General features: G+C 42.2%; 1 protein-coding gene across 6 annotated transcripts in view; it reads right to left on the bottom strand.

Annotated features, from left to right (window-relative positions):
* Positions 1–435: 435 nt before the first annotated feature.
* The window catches only part of RALGAPB (Ral GTPase activating protein non-catalytic subunit beta), a 31,045-nt gene continuing 15,983 nt past the window's right edge, over positions 436–15,497 (bottom strand). For 4 of the 6 annotated variants that reach the window (XM_053453429.1, XM_053453431.1, XM_053453432.1 and 1 more), the window contains 21 exons: positions 13,576–13,777; positions 13,047–13,214; positions 12,656–12,770; positions 12,393–12,540; positions 11,521–11,585; positions 11,297–11,423; positions 8,483–8,616; positions 7,344–7,526; positions 6,547–6,701; positions 6,033–6,220; positions 5,736–5,842; positions 5,419–5,571; positions 4,934–5,143; positions 4,216–4,374; positions 3,898–4,063; positions 3,064–3,186; positions 2,768–2,901; positions 2,470–2,578; positions 1,921–1,999; positions 1,692–1,840; positions 436–1,361 (listed from right to left, as the gene is read on the bottom strand). In XM_053453429.1, coding sequence (XP_053309404.1) covers positions 1,168–1,361; positions 1,692–1,840; positions 1,921–1,999; positions 2,470–2,578; positions 2,768–2,901; positions 3,064–3,186; positions 3,898–4,063; positions 4,216–4,374; positions 4,934–5,143; positions 5,419–5,571; positions 5,736–5,842; positions 6,033–6,220; positions 6,547–6,701; positions 7,344–7,526; positions 8,483–8,616; positions 11,297–11,423; positions 11,521–11,585; positions 12,393–12,540; positions 12,656–12,770; positions 13,047–13,214; positions 13,576–13,777 — 3,068 coding nt within the window. In that variant the 3' untranslated portion in view covers positions 436–1,167. The remainder of the gene's footprint in view (positions 1,362–1,691; positions 1,841–1,920; positions 2,000–2,469; positions 2,579–2,767; positions 2,902–3,063; positions 3,187–3,897; positions 4,064–4,215; positions 4,375–4,933; positions 5,144–5,418; positions 5,572–5,735; positions 5,843–6,032; positions 6,221–6,546; positions 6,702–7,343; positions 7,527–8,482; positions 8,617–11,296; positions 11,424–11,520; positions 11,586–12,392; positions 12,541–12,655; positions 12,771–13,046; positions 13,215–13,575; positions 13,778–15,497) is intronic. The other 2 variants (XM_053453430.1, XM_053453434.1) reach the window with 1 other exon arrangement.

The raw sequence follows: 15,497 nt of genomic DNA, 5'->3' as shown, positions 1-15,497 counted from the left end.
ATTAATGATGTCATCTGATAGAACGTGACGTATTACTACTTCATTTCTGATTCTTAAACCAATACATTTGACAAGAACAAGGCAAGATTTACTACCTGTTCACCGTTCCAATAGTAACTTTGCTATCGCAAGTTCTAGAAGCCAAAAAACATTGGAATCAAACGTATATTTCCTCGAAGGTCAAATTGCTTGCAATAGATAGCTTAATGTTGAGAAGAATCCTGCAATGAGAAAGGCCTCCTACATCTTTCTCCATCAAAAAAAGGCATAACCTGTAAAATATGAAAAATAAATAAAAATGTATATCGCTTCAGTGTCTGGCTAGGAACAACAGGAGTTTATGGAGGCCATTTCAATATGGTGGCCTACAAAGAGGCACTGCCTAATATAATCACAGAAACATCTCAACGCTAGAGACCATGGAAGTGATCCAGATGATCTGAAAATGTTATTTAATCTGATGGCCAGGTGAGGTTAATTATCAGTTGTATAGAGTGCTTATTATCTGCGCAGGAACTGCTGTGACACCCATGTAGGCTTTTTTGTGGCAAGACAGATACTGACCAAGACAAAAAATGTACAGCTATATATTGAAAAATAAAGATTGCATACATATTGTGAAGTTTTTCCTTGAACCTCCCTCCTCAAGAATAGTCTCCTTGCTTACCAGAGGAAGACAACTACTGAGTGCGGAGTCTGAAACTCCTGCTTCGTGACAATTGGGGTCTCTGTGCAACTTGGTCCGTTAAAACACTGCGTAAGCCCGCATTTCTAGGACCTTAGACATACGCCAAATAGGCTCACAGACCTGCTTAACAATTCAGATCCCTTACATAGAAAGAGATAAAAATTAATATACAAAACAGGAGCGAAGAGACTGGAATAGTAGTTCTCGGGTAAACTAGGGGGGGGGCGATAGTCTATAAAGATCTTCCACATGCGGCATAGCAGATGAATCTACAGAGTCGTTGGTGCCATAACCAGTGCTAGCACCAGCCTTCTAATAACCCAAAAAGACTTCTGTAGTTTGGATTTTCAGTGGCGTGTTACGGAGGCTCCTCCATGACACATTCAGTGCATCAGCTCTCTTTTTTGGTTAACAGACACTCCAGGAGAGTTTAATTCAGTTTAATGCCCTCCCTCCGAGACCCAGACGGGGTCTTTGGTTTATGGGGTGCAGCTATTCATGCCCACATCATGAAAAAGGGTAGTATAAAACTCGGGCTCCAATTGTCTGTTCCTGTACTTGTTGACAATGTCTGTGATCTTCTGCTTTCGGCGGACATGCGGCGTGTTGTATGAATCGCTTTCCAGCCTCTTCCTCCGGCAAATATTAATGACTGTTTGTCTCACTAAGAAACCTGAAACCAGCAAAGGATTGGAATTAGTCACAGGTGCATCAAGGATCCCTAAACTAGCGCGTTTTCACAGATTATCTTCCAATTAAGTCTAAAACACGTCCCCCCCCCCAAGTACTGATCTGTCTCAGTTGGTGATGGAAAGTAATGAGCATATTGGTAAAATAGGAATAAAGCCGTCTGAAAGGCCAGGCAGCACGAAACAAGATGTACTCTAGGAGTAGTAATTTATATAAAACCCAGAATAAAATAAATGAATAAAACTAAAATGGTTCATTGCAATAGGAGAACCAGGGCGAACGGTAAAGTCAATGTCTCTAAACTACAACTCACCCAGGGCTCTCCTGCTAACCACCATTCCCTCGACTAACGGGATCACCATGTTGAATTTCCCTGAAGCTCCGTGTACTTTTACACGGAACAGGCCGGTGTACAGGGGGTGGATGTAGATCACTGGGACTTCTTTTTCTGGAGCGCTGTTCCTGGAGACAAACACAAATCACAATCACCGACTACGGCAGGCAATGCTAGGAACTTCAACCCAATGGGCTTTGCGTCTAACCTGATGGAAGTGCTGCTGTTAGTAGTGGTCTCAATGCCAGTGCTGGTTTCTGCCACCAGATCAGATAAAGGAAAGTTTTCTAGATGAAAAAGAGAGATACCAACATCACTAAAAAAATTTTTTTAAAGAAAAAGCATACAACCCCCCACCGAAAAAATGAGAACAAATAAAAAAGGAAACATGCACAATAGAAGGGCCCTCACAAGGCTTTTAACCCCTTAATGACATGTATGGGCTCAAAATGCATTGTTTTCAATGGGTTTTGGGACCGCCCATTGTCCTTAAGGGGTTAAAAATGCGCTGACTGCTTGGTTTGGGGCTTTATGGTTCATAAAGTTGGTTGTGAGACCCCTATAGTGCTTTTCTTGACCAGCACCGTGAGCGCCATTGACCGAACCGACCGTCTGACATGGTCTCTACACGCCTGGGATATTTTCTACAGATAGCCATGGAGATGAGTTTCTGGTGTCTTGGGAGAACAGACGCATGGAAACACAGATGGAAAGACCGTGCCCAGCAGGTTTTTTAAAAGGTGTATAGACTCGATACCTATATCGTCATACTGCTCCAGCCACACAACTGCCACCTTCGTCTCTGGACCCAAGGGTGGGACGGTACGTCCTTGCGGTAACTTCTTGGTACGGGATGATGGGCTTAGCTGGATAAGGCAACACACGAAAAACAAACATTTCTAAAGAAAAAAATATTTTTCTATTCTAAAATTCTATGTATTTTACAGTTCTACAGCAATAGGTTTTTGTTCAGAATAACTACTTTAAGGCTTATGATAAATTCTCATCTCATGTGGATTTTATGCTGAAAGAATAAAAAAAAGACGCCGCTTTACCCTCTGCGTGGAATTGAGGCTTTCCGTGTGATTCGGGAATAATTCAAGAGTTAAAGGCTGCTTCAATATCCCAGGGAGAAGGTCCATATTGGAGTCGCCATCAAACTCCGACACATTACTTTCTGTGGAATCCGCTGATGGTGAAAAAACACAAAATTCAATTACTTTGTGTAATTAATTCATCACACCAATGGCAAATCTGTTATGTCCAAATACAAATACATACAAGGATTATCTTTGATTAAGGACAACCATGTCAACTAATTGATTTGGTTTAATTTTGGAATTATTCTTACTTGAGGAATCCATAGGTGATGGAACCACGAATGCAATCTCAGTCAGAGCATCGGCGTAGTAAAGGACTTTCTTCTCCCCGTTAAAAACACTTCCACCAGAGTCCTCCGAAAAACCGGTTTCCTCTAAATTGTACAGAAATAAAAGCTTTTACTTTTACGGTAAATCTATAAAGAGTCAGAGGAGAGCCACTGGCCAATCTGCTGGAAGACCTCAAATATCGTGTCTATTACCCTTGCCATAGCCATATCTCTTGATTAAAAAAGCAAATAAAGTATTTCTCTACTAGCTTCTCCTGTCTCAGACATCACCATGCCCATTCTGCTCTCTGTATTACACCAGTTCACGTAACCTTATGCCTATTCCACCAATTCTCAAACTTGTGGTACTGACTTTTTCCCACTTTTGGGGTTGAGGTAGGTTGAGGTAGGTTGGTTGAGGTAGCACCATTTAAATAAAAGATGATTTCATGAGGTACATTAGTTGTACTGGCACTTTTGGGTGTGGGACCAAGAAACCTCTCCAATGACATTACCTATTACGTTACTATACATCCAGCTGTTCACCTCCTACCCATCCGTAAAAGATGTAAATGCTGCTACGGGAGCCAAGTTCACAGAATTTGGTAAATGGTAGGAGGCATACGAACAGCGACTATGGCCAGAAGTCACCTTTTCCTTGGGATGCATTCTGCATAGGGGTGTCCATGCCAACCAGTTCTGGTACTAGTCATGAATGAGTTTGTCGCGTTAATACACCGTGCCCTGCTGTGGACAAGGATGCTGGAACGGTTTTTGAATTCGTCCATTACACATTAAGAAAGATGCATATCCTACCTTGATCTTGCTGTTCGTTCTCACCAGTGCAGTTGATAGACCAGCTGGTAGAGACATGACCCGTCCAGCCGGGGTGCTTCCCTACATCCACTGGCCAGCCCAAGGACAGCAGGAACTCCAAGAAGTGCGGCTGTACATTACTAGAAGAGTCCATGTTCTTCAGGATCTAGAAATCAGGTAACAATCTGTTAAGAATGTTGCTCTGTGGCTTTGATTCCTCAACATGCACCATCTTCAAAACTCAGAAAGGCAAAAACCTCAAAAAAATATTATATGGCATAACCTCTGGTGAAACACGTATAAACGCCACAGACGTACCTCTTGGCTTGTTTTCTGGCCAGCCTTCATGTAGAAAATAAAAACCGTATCGAAGGGGCGGCAAGGTAACAAATCCAAGTACCCGATATCATCAAAGAATCCGGGGATGTGAGAGTCGAGTGCGATCAGGTGAGGAGGTAGACGACTGTTTGTAGGTTCCTACGAAGCAGAAAGTGGTTAATGCCCCACGCAAGCGGATATATCACCCAGCAGAGGAGTGCTTGGTCTTAAATCTCAGAAGAGTGCATGGAACAGAGAACGCGACACACACAGCACACTAAGATGGCAGCGTAAGCGCTTGCACCGTACTCCTCTTATCAAAGTTTTCAGCAGGGATCCAGAAGGTAATAGACCTCAGCCGATGCCTAAACAAGTTTTCACATGCCCACTTGGCTAAGAAATTGTCTCGAGTGTCTCCTCTTCCCGAGGGCGATATTTTATTAATAAATGTAGGATTAGAGATTACACGCCTAACACGGCTGAGCCCAATCCCTTCTCTAAACATATAAGATTGGGCCCAATTCATACTTTTTCAGGGGTGCTTAATTATCACACAGAACCAGAGAAAGCAGTGACATGTTTTTCACAGAAACCGAAGAGGCTTCTAAGATTTCTGTTATTAATCCTTTAGATGAAACAATAAAGACCGGATAGGGTAAGGCTCATTTGTTTAACGATTGATTGTATTAGGAATTCGTTGTTTGAGTAAATTGCTTACTTTGAGCGCCTCCAGAGACAGGAAGCCAAAGTGGGAGAGGAGTAAGCGCGCCGTCTGGAACTCCTGGGCAGGCGGCGGAGGCCTGCACTCCGTCACAGGGTCAGGGTAACTTTTCTTTCTCCACTCCTCCTCTTTTATGTGCTCCAGGGCCGTCTCATACTTTATTTGCTTGGCCATTCCGAGCTTTAACTTTTCGTGCCTCAATTCCAACTGACAAAAGAGCATAAAACCACGTCGCCCTCGTTAGAATATGGAATACCTCGCGTATGTAAACTATTGCGATGGAAACTTTAAGGATTGTGTGAAACATGAGTTGGGTGAAAGGTTTCATAGGCCCACATTATCTATAATACTAAATGCACTAATGTTACATTAATGATTTTTAAGGTCTTTTATACCACTTCAGTTGAACTATCCAGAGTAAAATTTAACACACATAGTCCAACCCCAACTCTTTCTCGTTCCCGTGTCTCTGGGCCCCTCACCTCTTCTGTAACGATCTCGTGCAAGTCAGGAATGCTCAGGTCAGCTTTAACAAAGGGAATTTTGTCCACTTCTTCTGGGAACGGACGGTGCTTCACGTTGTACTTAATGCCAACATTGTTTTTAGGCTCAGGCCTAGCCTCGGGAACGAACATCTGATAAAGAAGAAAGTGGAACTCAGATGCAGATCACAAAGACCACCATTGTGAAATAAAAATTCAAGGGTTACAAACCCTTTGCAGTGTGGAGTGTTTAAAATAATAACACAATGTGGTGATAAAACATGCTAATATTAAACATAAACACAACACAGCGTTACCCTCTGACAGGCTCGAGCTGTCCTAGAGAGGTGACAAAGCTGCATGGACCAGGCATGGCGGCCAGACATCCCTCGGATCAAAACAGTGATGAATGGGCTGGGATTGCCTGCAAAACAGTTAAGGCCATATTGTACGTAATGTGCAAGACAACAGAAGAGCCGACATAAAGTGGTCTATATAAGATAAAATAAAATAAATGGAAACACATATATTGCATGGGTTCCGTAGCTGCACCGCCAAAAAAAGCATCCGTGACACCATTAGTTCTGAAAACATCAGAAAAGGGGTCCTCTTACTTTGCTCATTGCCTAGCGGCTGCTCCAACATGGCCAGAATGACGCTGTTATCCAAGACAAAGTATCGGAAACTGTACTTGTTGACAATGGGCAGCCGTGAGTAGGTGACTAGAGTGGTCTCATTCACCAAGCTGCAGGGGGAGGCTGGGCCGCTAGGTGGAGGAAATGCCCCAAGCAGCTGCATGATACTGGGGGGAAAAGGGAAGAAAGAAGGGATCTTGTTTAAGAAGAACATTACACACACACACATATTTATATATATATATATACACATACTTTAAGCGTAGGCGTCCGACATCATATTGCACAAAATCACGAAAGACAGCATTTATCGAAAGGCTAGAACCATAGCCCAGCCGCAGCAAGGATGCTAAACACCTTAGCTGGCCTTCTAGAAGAGAGCGCTATATTATTAGGTATATTATTGCTGCGAGTGCAGTATTATGGACTGCTGGCTGAGAATTACTGTAAATGATGGACGCTACTCCGAGGCGCATCGATCTCTCACACATACCAGGTTAAAGTGGCTTCTGCTGCGTCTTTCACCCTCATCGAGGCTGGGTTGTGTTCCTTGTCTCCTTTGTAGCGGACCTCCTGCTGCTCAGAATTTATTGACTTGCTGCCAGAGATACCCAACTCTACAATCTCCAGCACCTCCTTCAGGCAGTCCTGGGAGAGGGAGAGATACTTTGGAATCAGTTTGCATATATTTACTGAAGCTGGAGGCTTGGTTTAGCACGTTTTATTCTAGATTAAGGAAAGATTTTTCCGTGTGACGTGTAAAAAGCTGTCATAGGGGTTCTACAATGACACACGACAACTCAGAAAGGACGAGCGTCGCAGCTTCTCCGTTTCTGACGCATGGGCATCTCGGCCAAATTCAATATCTGTTTAATTCCAAACGTTACTGCTTAGAATAATTGGGCTAACCGATTAGAAAAAGGCCAAGAAACGAAGGTGTCAAATTTAACTGCTAACCAACTTTTCCAAGATGCAAAGGATCTTCAAATTCCCTTTATGCTTTATTTGCTCCAATTACGTCTTTTAATAAGAGATTCTGGAGCACCAGGGTGCCTTACTATAACCGAGACGCCAAACTAGGATTCAAGGCGCAATATAATTATGGGTTTTATTCAAGTTTATAGTATAAAACAGCTCTCTGGTCATTTACAACTTATGGGGACGGAGCTTATTCATTTCATTTTTTGGTATAGGCAGCGCAGGTACTATGAATCTAGAAGAGTAAAAAGTAGTACATACATGCACATAGCGTTCGTGGAACGACGTACAGAAATCTACACAGCTAGTCACCTTTTCATTTAACATGTCAGGATGCTCCGTGAGCCAAACACACAGGCACTGGAACGCGGCTACAATCATGGAGTGGAGGTCCCGTGAATGGTAAGGGGCCGGGCGCGAGCACTGGTGCACGATGTATGTGCACACGGAACTCACGGCCCTCCTCCTGTCCGACGGGTCTATGTTAACCTTGACCTGGGAAGAAGGAAACAATTAATACCAAACACATCCACGGCTTAAATGCTACATGTCATAATCCTATACACTAACTAAACTCCTGTAATGAAGTACACAGCTTAATATAACACACACTATAACGTATGCATACCATAGCATAAGACAGCCTAACATTCTGTTTGCATGATGCTCTCTCCCTTAGTATGAAGTTGCTGATTGTTGTTGAATGGTAGAGGCAGCCTTTGTAAGGCGGAGCGAGGAGAAGCGGTAATGCGGTGGCAGCCACAGTTCTTTACGTTCGTATCATTAACGTACAATTTAGGATTTCGTTAGGAGGCATGGAGGGATATATTCCATGCATATCAGTTATATATATAAAAGCAATAAATGTTAAGGACCCTCTGCTATCCAGCGGTGTCGTTCCCCCTAAAATCTAGAAAATGGGTTCAAATTCAGTAATTTTACAGTATCCGTGAAAACGAAGACCAAGCTGGAGGGTAATGTTTCTTACTGTTGAAACTTCTGAACAAAGAGAAAATGTAGCAGAACCTAGTGGGTTGTAGAACTGAGTTGGCTCTGACGTTACAGTTATTACACTACATTATTACTATATTATTGATTTTTAAAACCCAAGTTTGTGGAAATTGGCTGGTAAGAGAGTAGAAACAAGCGTCTAGTTATCTCCCTACAACTTTCTACCTTGGATGACCTTCTACCTTTTTCACACGGCACGAGAATATCTTTGGCAAGCCTGTTTTCTCTCTCTTTGCTGATTTAATTGGGGGATGACATTATTTCTAAACATTTAGCATACAAGAGAACCTGATTTTAGAGACCAACTTCTGTGCAACATTCCTGGATCCGCTCTCAAGTTACAACGAGAATGCGTTTTAGTCTCTAAAATCAGTTTGTTTTTTTACTAATGCAATATGAGTCAAACATTCTGCATGATATGAAGACTTTCGGATGAGTACCTTGGCCAAACCAGACAGTAGCTCCAGGGCTGCCAACGAGATGCTCATGTCCGGCCTCCACTGACTATTCAGCCGCTGGGTGATCAAATGGATGCTGCGCATGAGCAGGCCGGCGGCTGTATCTGTATGAAGAGCTAGGATGTAACCGGAGAACGAATGCAAAGCAGGGGAGGGAAAACAACCACGCGTTAGTAACAAGAAGCGGCCAGACCATTGGCGGGATGCAGCCAAGTGAGCACAGAGACATATACAAATCAGGCACCCTTAACAATCCCGCTACAACCATTAGGTGACAGGTTGGGGTTAATCAACAACAGATTACAGTTAAGTAACAGGACAGGTAAATTCACAGCAGGTTCGCCACGAGCCGAGACACGGGTCTAGCATGTGAAATACATGGCACAATGGTTTATAATACCAGCAACCAAGCTGTAAAAAGCAAAGGGTTAACCCATCGGGGACCAGACTGGACATGCGTGTGCACAACGATATGGAAACTGCCCAGAACTCTACAATATTCAATCATGACACCTCATTTAGCGGTGAGGGCCACCTATCGTTCCGAAGCAAAGGCTGCGGGTCGGATCTTAATAAAAACCCAATGTACCGAAGCCTAGAGTCCCAAAAAGGTCTCATCATTCACGGGAATGCGGTTCTCATCATCTACTTGTCAAAAGTCGGATATTTTATTAAAAAGAAAAATATAGAAAATAAGTTTAGGTTTATTTTAGGTTGCTCTTGGAAAGACATGTGCAATGCTGAATAAATGTATATGAAACGTAAGCCTTCCGATAATAGACTGGTCTCTCTTGCTCCTAGATTACCGATCGTATATTCTAGGAGGTCTGCTGTGAATTAACTGCACTTTATAATGAGCCGTGTTCTGGAAACCCCATGCAGCGTATACCGAAATGCATGATACAGGAAAAAAAAGGATTAAAAATGTACGTTCCTGGTGTTTTTATCCAAATAATCTTTGTGATTGTTAGTAATTAATTTGCGTCTGAAGTATTGAGTGGATTGGTGTCATGACGAGAGAATTAAAATGATTACAGTAATGAGTGGCGGCTGGATTGGTACCTGGGTATCCTACGGGAGAGATAACAGCAAAGAAACAAAGTGTTATTACCATCCTGCCCCCCCAATCTATTTCACAATAAACTGCTAGTTACGCGGTTACAGGTAGAGATGGGAAAGTCAGAAAAAAAAACAAAAAAAAAAAACCACACAATAGGGGGGGGAAAACTGTTTTTTTTTTTCTGAAGCCATTTTTTGTTTTTATTTCCAGAAAAATTGGGAGAAAATGGGAGTGTGGGATATCCTCTTTGACAATGATAAATATGTTTATGACATGGCATTCAAACTATATTACATGAAAGTGCACCCAACTGGCGGTTTTCATTTGCGGTTGGTGCGAAGGTGCTGATTGGGCGAGTGTGATTGGTTGCATTTGGAGGAAATACCTGTTCTCGTGTATAGCTGAAACGCTCTTAACATATAGAGACCTTGTTGTTCCATTTGCAACAAAAAAAACAGTTTTATTTATTTTATTATTTACTGAATACGCTGTACTTTTATTTAAAGCATGATACTTCTACATACACTGCGTTTCATGAAACAAAATTGTACATTTGTAAAACTACTTTTTTCAATTTTTCTTTAAAAAAATTCCATTTTTTTCTGGGAAAAAATTTTTTTTTTCCTGGTTTTTCCCATGGCTTCAAAATTTCCAGAAATTTTACGTCTCTGGTCACAGGACAAAAAAAAATAAAAAAAAAAATCCAATAACTGAAAATGAAGTGTTCTTAACGCGTTCATAAAAAGGTCAAAACTGATCACTTTAGAGATCTGAAGAAATTAAAGTGAGCAACTCTGACCTGATGTAAGTTTTAAGATAAAAACTGATCTATAATGATTACCATAACCAAGGAATAATTCCACATATAAATATCTGATTCCAACAGACATTACACTGACACCAAACACAGCCGAAGACAATTTACAACACATGCATACAAAGTTAACAAAACAACAATGCACCATGCGATGGAAATGGCAGCTAAAGGACGGTGATACTGAACATCCATCACGACAGACATAGGATGAACATCCAGAACTTTACATGTACATGGCATGCACCCTTACCAACGCGTATTTAACCTGTTCATTGTCATGGTTTGTGCACAGCTTTGCTCGGTGATTGCTATTCTTGTCCTCAAAGGACCGATTAAAGAGAATCGGGCAAGCAACGCAAGGGTTCAAGACCCACAGGTGAATTAAGAGTGGAAGAGTCTCCTCTCCGCCATTAAACGCTGTTGTGCGTATCACTGCCCATAGGCAGTCATCTAGCGTTGCAGTCTCTGGGGATGCTTAGTATGGGTGATTACATCAGGGTCGCGCTTACAGCTGAATGGAAAGTTGGAATATAACCACCACTTAAGTCACATTAGCAAATTTAATGCCACTTCATACAGCCTCAAAACAAAAAACCACTAAACTTCCAACAATAAAGGATTTTTTTTTTTTAAATACTGAACTAGTCAAGGAAACGGTGTGATAGAACCCTGAGCCCAACTCATTGATCATATGGGAGCCTAAAAATGATTCTTGTGTCTTGCCTCCAGCAGAAGCTTGGCATACACTCCACTATCCATGGACATGAGTGATGGTACTTTCACAGGGAAGACTTCAACACCCACAGCCAAGAATCCCATGGACTCCTTGGGTACTACTTTCCTAATGGCTGAGAATCCTGCTTAACCATCCACCCTAGCCCGGTCTCTACGCTAACACGGAAGTTAGAGTCTAACTTACCGTAGTCCCTCAGCAGTGCCTGCGCCGGTCTCTCGCTGTCTGGAGTAGTGGGCTCAGTGCTGCCACCGCTGGCCGTGCTGATACCACTGTTTGTTCTGCTGTGGCTTTTCAGTAGATTATTCTCTATCTAAACCACAGCCACACAAAAGAGAACATATTTTATTCATGGCTGGGTATCGCTTACTTTACGAACAGTTAAGGTCGCACCAGTTCTCATGTCTCACCATTTCTACCTGGTTACCGGTTGCTTCTAAGAATGCAGAGTCTTGAACTATGTTCAGCATTGCACCTGGAATAGAAATTATGTATTAGGCAATGTTTCCTTCGGTCCAATGTGTCTGAATTCTTGCTGTAGATATAATTTGCGCGCCCGTGGTTGAAATTACTGTCTCCTACTCTGTTCCTTGTCCCAGGCTCTTAGCTCAAGTACAGTAACCACATGTAGACAAAAGCATCTCACCAACTGTTAATGAACTGGTAGATGGAAGATGGAGCCTACAGGACCAATTAGTTTTCCAGTAGGCTTCCCTGTCCTGCCTCCATATGCAGTTCCCCTGTTAAGGATTCTTGATCCATGAAAACCATAACCGGTATAGACATCGTGGAAGGCAATGAAATTTATTGGGTGTTTTTTTTTTTTCTTCATATTTTAGCAACAATTCTGCTCATTTCTCAACCAATTTCCATAGGATTCCTGGGTATAATTAGGTCTCATCACCATTTGTGTAGAAAAAAGGCTCCAGGCACTCAAGGGTTCCAGCTCAAGCAGATTTATTGAAGGACAACGCCAACAATGTTTCGACCTCACAAGACTTGATTAAGACCTCATTGTGAGGTCGAAACATTGTTGGCGTTGTCCTTCAATAAATCTGCCTGAGCTGGAACCCTTGAGTGCCTGGAGCCTTTTTTCTATTTTGATCTACTGGGGAGTTAACCCTTCCTGGCACAGTTAAGCACCTGCGTTCCTGTGGTGTGTGTGCAGATTCCTCATTCTGGTGACTCATCACCATGTGTGGGCTTCTAGTGTACACTTCCACCATAATTTCCCTACTTGCCAAGCACAGAAAATACATCGCAACCGCTGAGACATTCATACCTAAAATCATTTGAGTGTTGTTAGAATCTGTCTCCGTCTGTAGAGCTCCTATAAGAATATTGACAAGTCTCAGCTTCAGGGACAGGAAGGTCACTGGTTTATCACCAACCGAGCTGTCGTCGTTGCTAAACTTTCCCTCCAGCAGGACCTCAAAAGAGAAGAAAATAATGAATTCTGCAAAATAATTTATAGATAAAATGGAGAGCGGATGACAGCTGTTCACTATGGCACCTCGACAACATGAGAAAATCAAGGGTAATTACCTCGGATTTTACAGTCCCAAAATGGTGCGGAAGAGGCAGCAGCGACAGCAAGATGTGAATGCTCGATCGCCTTAGTTCTGTTGGGTTTACGTAGCTTTTAAACTTTGAAAGTTCCCTAAAAAATATAGGCAAAATAAATAAAGTCAGATGTTCCAAAGATCTTGTTGATAAACAGAGACACCAAGGACGGCGGCAATTCGGAAATTACTTAAAATCACAAAGTAAGAGAAGATCTGTGTCGTCAGCATTTTTTGCCACAAGGCAAATATAAACATGTGTTGAAAGACTCGTGGATCATTTTAAATGTACTACTGCCACTTGATGTGAACAATGAATAACCTTACAAGATCTGCCAGCGCTATTGATACATCCCAACCTGCGCAGCATTTACCTGTCAGGCAAAATGGTTTCAAGTGCAGAAATGAAGTATGGAACGACCACGTTGATCCCTTTGAGATCACAGCAGAAGAGAGCAGGCGAGTTCAGGATAATGCTGGCCAGCACGGGGTGGCAGATGAAGTCTCCTATTTGCAAGCCCTGGACTAAAACCATGTAAAACCTAATAAGAGAAAGTGCAACCAAAGTGAGCAAGCAATGTCCAGACAAAGGCATACAGTTGTTTTAGACATTTCAGACGGTTTCAGAAAGATTAGACAGGTGGGTTTTAAAGATATTATCACCAAAACCCAACACTCAGCCTGTTATAATGATGCGTTGCCTCCTGCAACAGATCAGGAGATCGGCTTTGACCGAGTGTTGACCTGTTGGGTCCTTGGAACATGTGGCCCGGTCATTACAATGTTGATACACCATGCTCAATAGATCATGGAAAGCAAATGCAATTATCCATGAAAAGACGACGGGAGCATCGGGGACGACAAAACGTGTAAAAGGCAAGTAACTGGGTGGCGAACGGCTACCTGGAGAGGTACGCGGACAGTATCTCTTCCCCGGTTTTCTTGCTGCAGAATATCCTGCATAAGGTACCGCATGCCTCAGCCCGTCCTGCCTCATAATTATCTGGGAATTCATTGGCATCAAACACGGTGCTCGAGCCCATGGTGTCGGTGGACAACTGAGAGCCTTTGCGACGAAACTCCATGGTGGCCTGCGTGGCCATCGCTGGAAAGAAGGGAGGAAGATTATTTCACTGGATAGTTTCACATCAAGGAAACGGTCCTAGGCTCATGGGAAACAAGGGCAAAAAGATCGAAACAAAGGATTTTACCCCGAGAACGACCAGGGGTCAGGAGTCCTACCGACTTATCTCAGTATCTTCAAATACGCTTAACAATAAAAGCACGCCTATGACACTGCTCTCCCCGGGTCTCAAAATCAATCATAACAAGCGAGAATAATGTAAAATAGAATTAAAAAGCAGAACCAATCAGGCTGTGTATATTAGGCGATAATTATGACGGGATTGGAAGAATTCTAAGCAAAAACAGGCAATTAGAGGAAAACCTATTAAAAAGGTATCTTTCGTGTCTATTTTCAGTGATGCAGTGAAGCCTGTAGGAGTAGGAAGAGGAATGGGTTAATCACGTTGTAATGTTTGGATTGGCTGATCTTGATATGTGGGATTTTTCAGTAAGGTCTATAAACCACGGAGCAATCACTGTGGATTCACGCGATCGCTGGCCGGACATCTTCCCGTCTCGGATTGGGATTACGTATAAAAGTAATTCTGGGGTTGATTTTAAAAAGTGGTTTTATGACGTAATAACCGCTAGAAAGGTCAGCAGGAACATTCCATGGATGGATATGTTAAGAGGACCTCTAGGTTCCCGCTTGCCCAGTGCCTGGGGACTTCTGAAATTTGTTGGACCCCAAAACCCACGTTCGTATCCCGCCATTTTGCCCTCTTTTTCTCATTGTTTTTTTTATATATAATTAGATTTGTTACTTCCCGGCAGATGGATTAAACAGAATGAAAAGCAAAATACACAAACTTCTGCTTATTGTATTCCATTTCAGAGGGAATTGTAAAGGAACACGGCGGGCTCCCTCTAGACTGATCATGTAACGTACGCTGCTGTCTATGAAGGGCGAACTTTCATACAGTTTCTCAGTGATAAACGGATATGGAAGGCTCTTTATTATTATAAATAAGGTATATAGTACAAGCACTATTGCAGATTTTCCTTGTGCTTTGGGTTACACAGCTCTTTACCTTTCCGGCGAGCCCCAGTTTGTCAGCGGTGTGTTCTCCATTTACATCCATTACATAAAAGTGACAAATTAATCAATACTGGTGGCGGTAAGGATCGCCACATCCAACCTTTCAAAAGCGATGTGATAAATCAGTATGTAGTACATATAACGGAGGCTAAATTCAATCGTCGACTCAGCGCCATTAACTATTTTCCATTTAGTGTTAAGATTAACCCGTAACACACAGCAGGCACCCGTCCAGCCATGTGGGTGAAGCTAAACGTGCCCGTAATGCAGGGTGAGATTAAGACCATTTTCTGCAGATCACACAAAGAAGCATTACATGCAGCCTGGGTCAGAGAAATGTATATTAAATAATAATAATTATAAAATAATAATAATTAATAATACCACCATTGTAACCGCTAGCGATATATATTTAGCACAAGGATGACAAAAAAATAAATAAAAAATCAAAAACTAGCCTGGTCCTTAAAACCAAAATGAATCTTTTTGCATTTTTTTCCCATGAGCCTCTGCTGCATAAGATGCAGGCAGCAAAAATAAAGTACAGTTCATGAAATGTACCAAAAAAATAAGTAAAACCAACACATGCACAAATATCAAACATTACATCCATATAAATAAAAAAAAACAATTTCAGAAATGAAAGTAAACTATGATTAGT

Source organism: Spea bombifrons, chromosome 13 (assembly GCF_027358695.1).
Source record: "Spea bombifrons isolate aSpeBom1 chromosome 13, aSpeBom1.2.pri, whole genome shotgun sequence".
Classification (NCBI taxonomy): domain Eukaryota; kingdom Metazoa; phylum Chordata; class Amphibia; order Anura; family Pelobatidae; genus Spea; species Spea bombifrons.
Note: the sequence above shows the minus strand (reverse complement) of the source record. Positions and strands in the feature narration are given on the sequence as shown.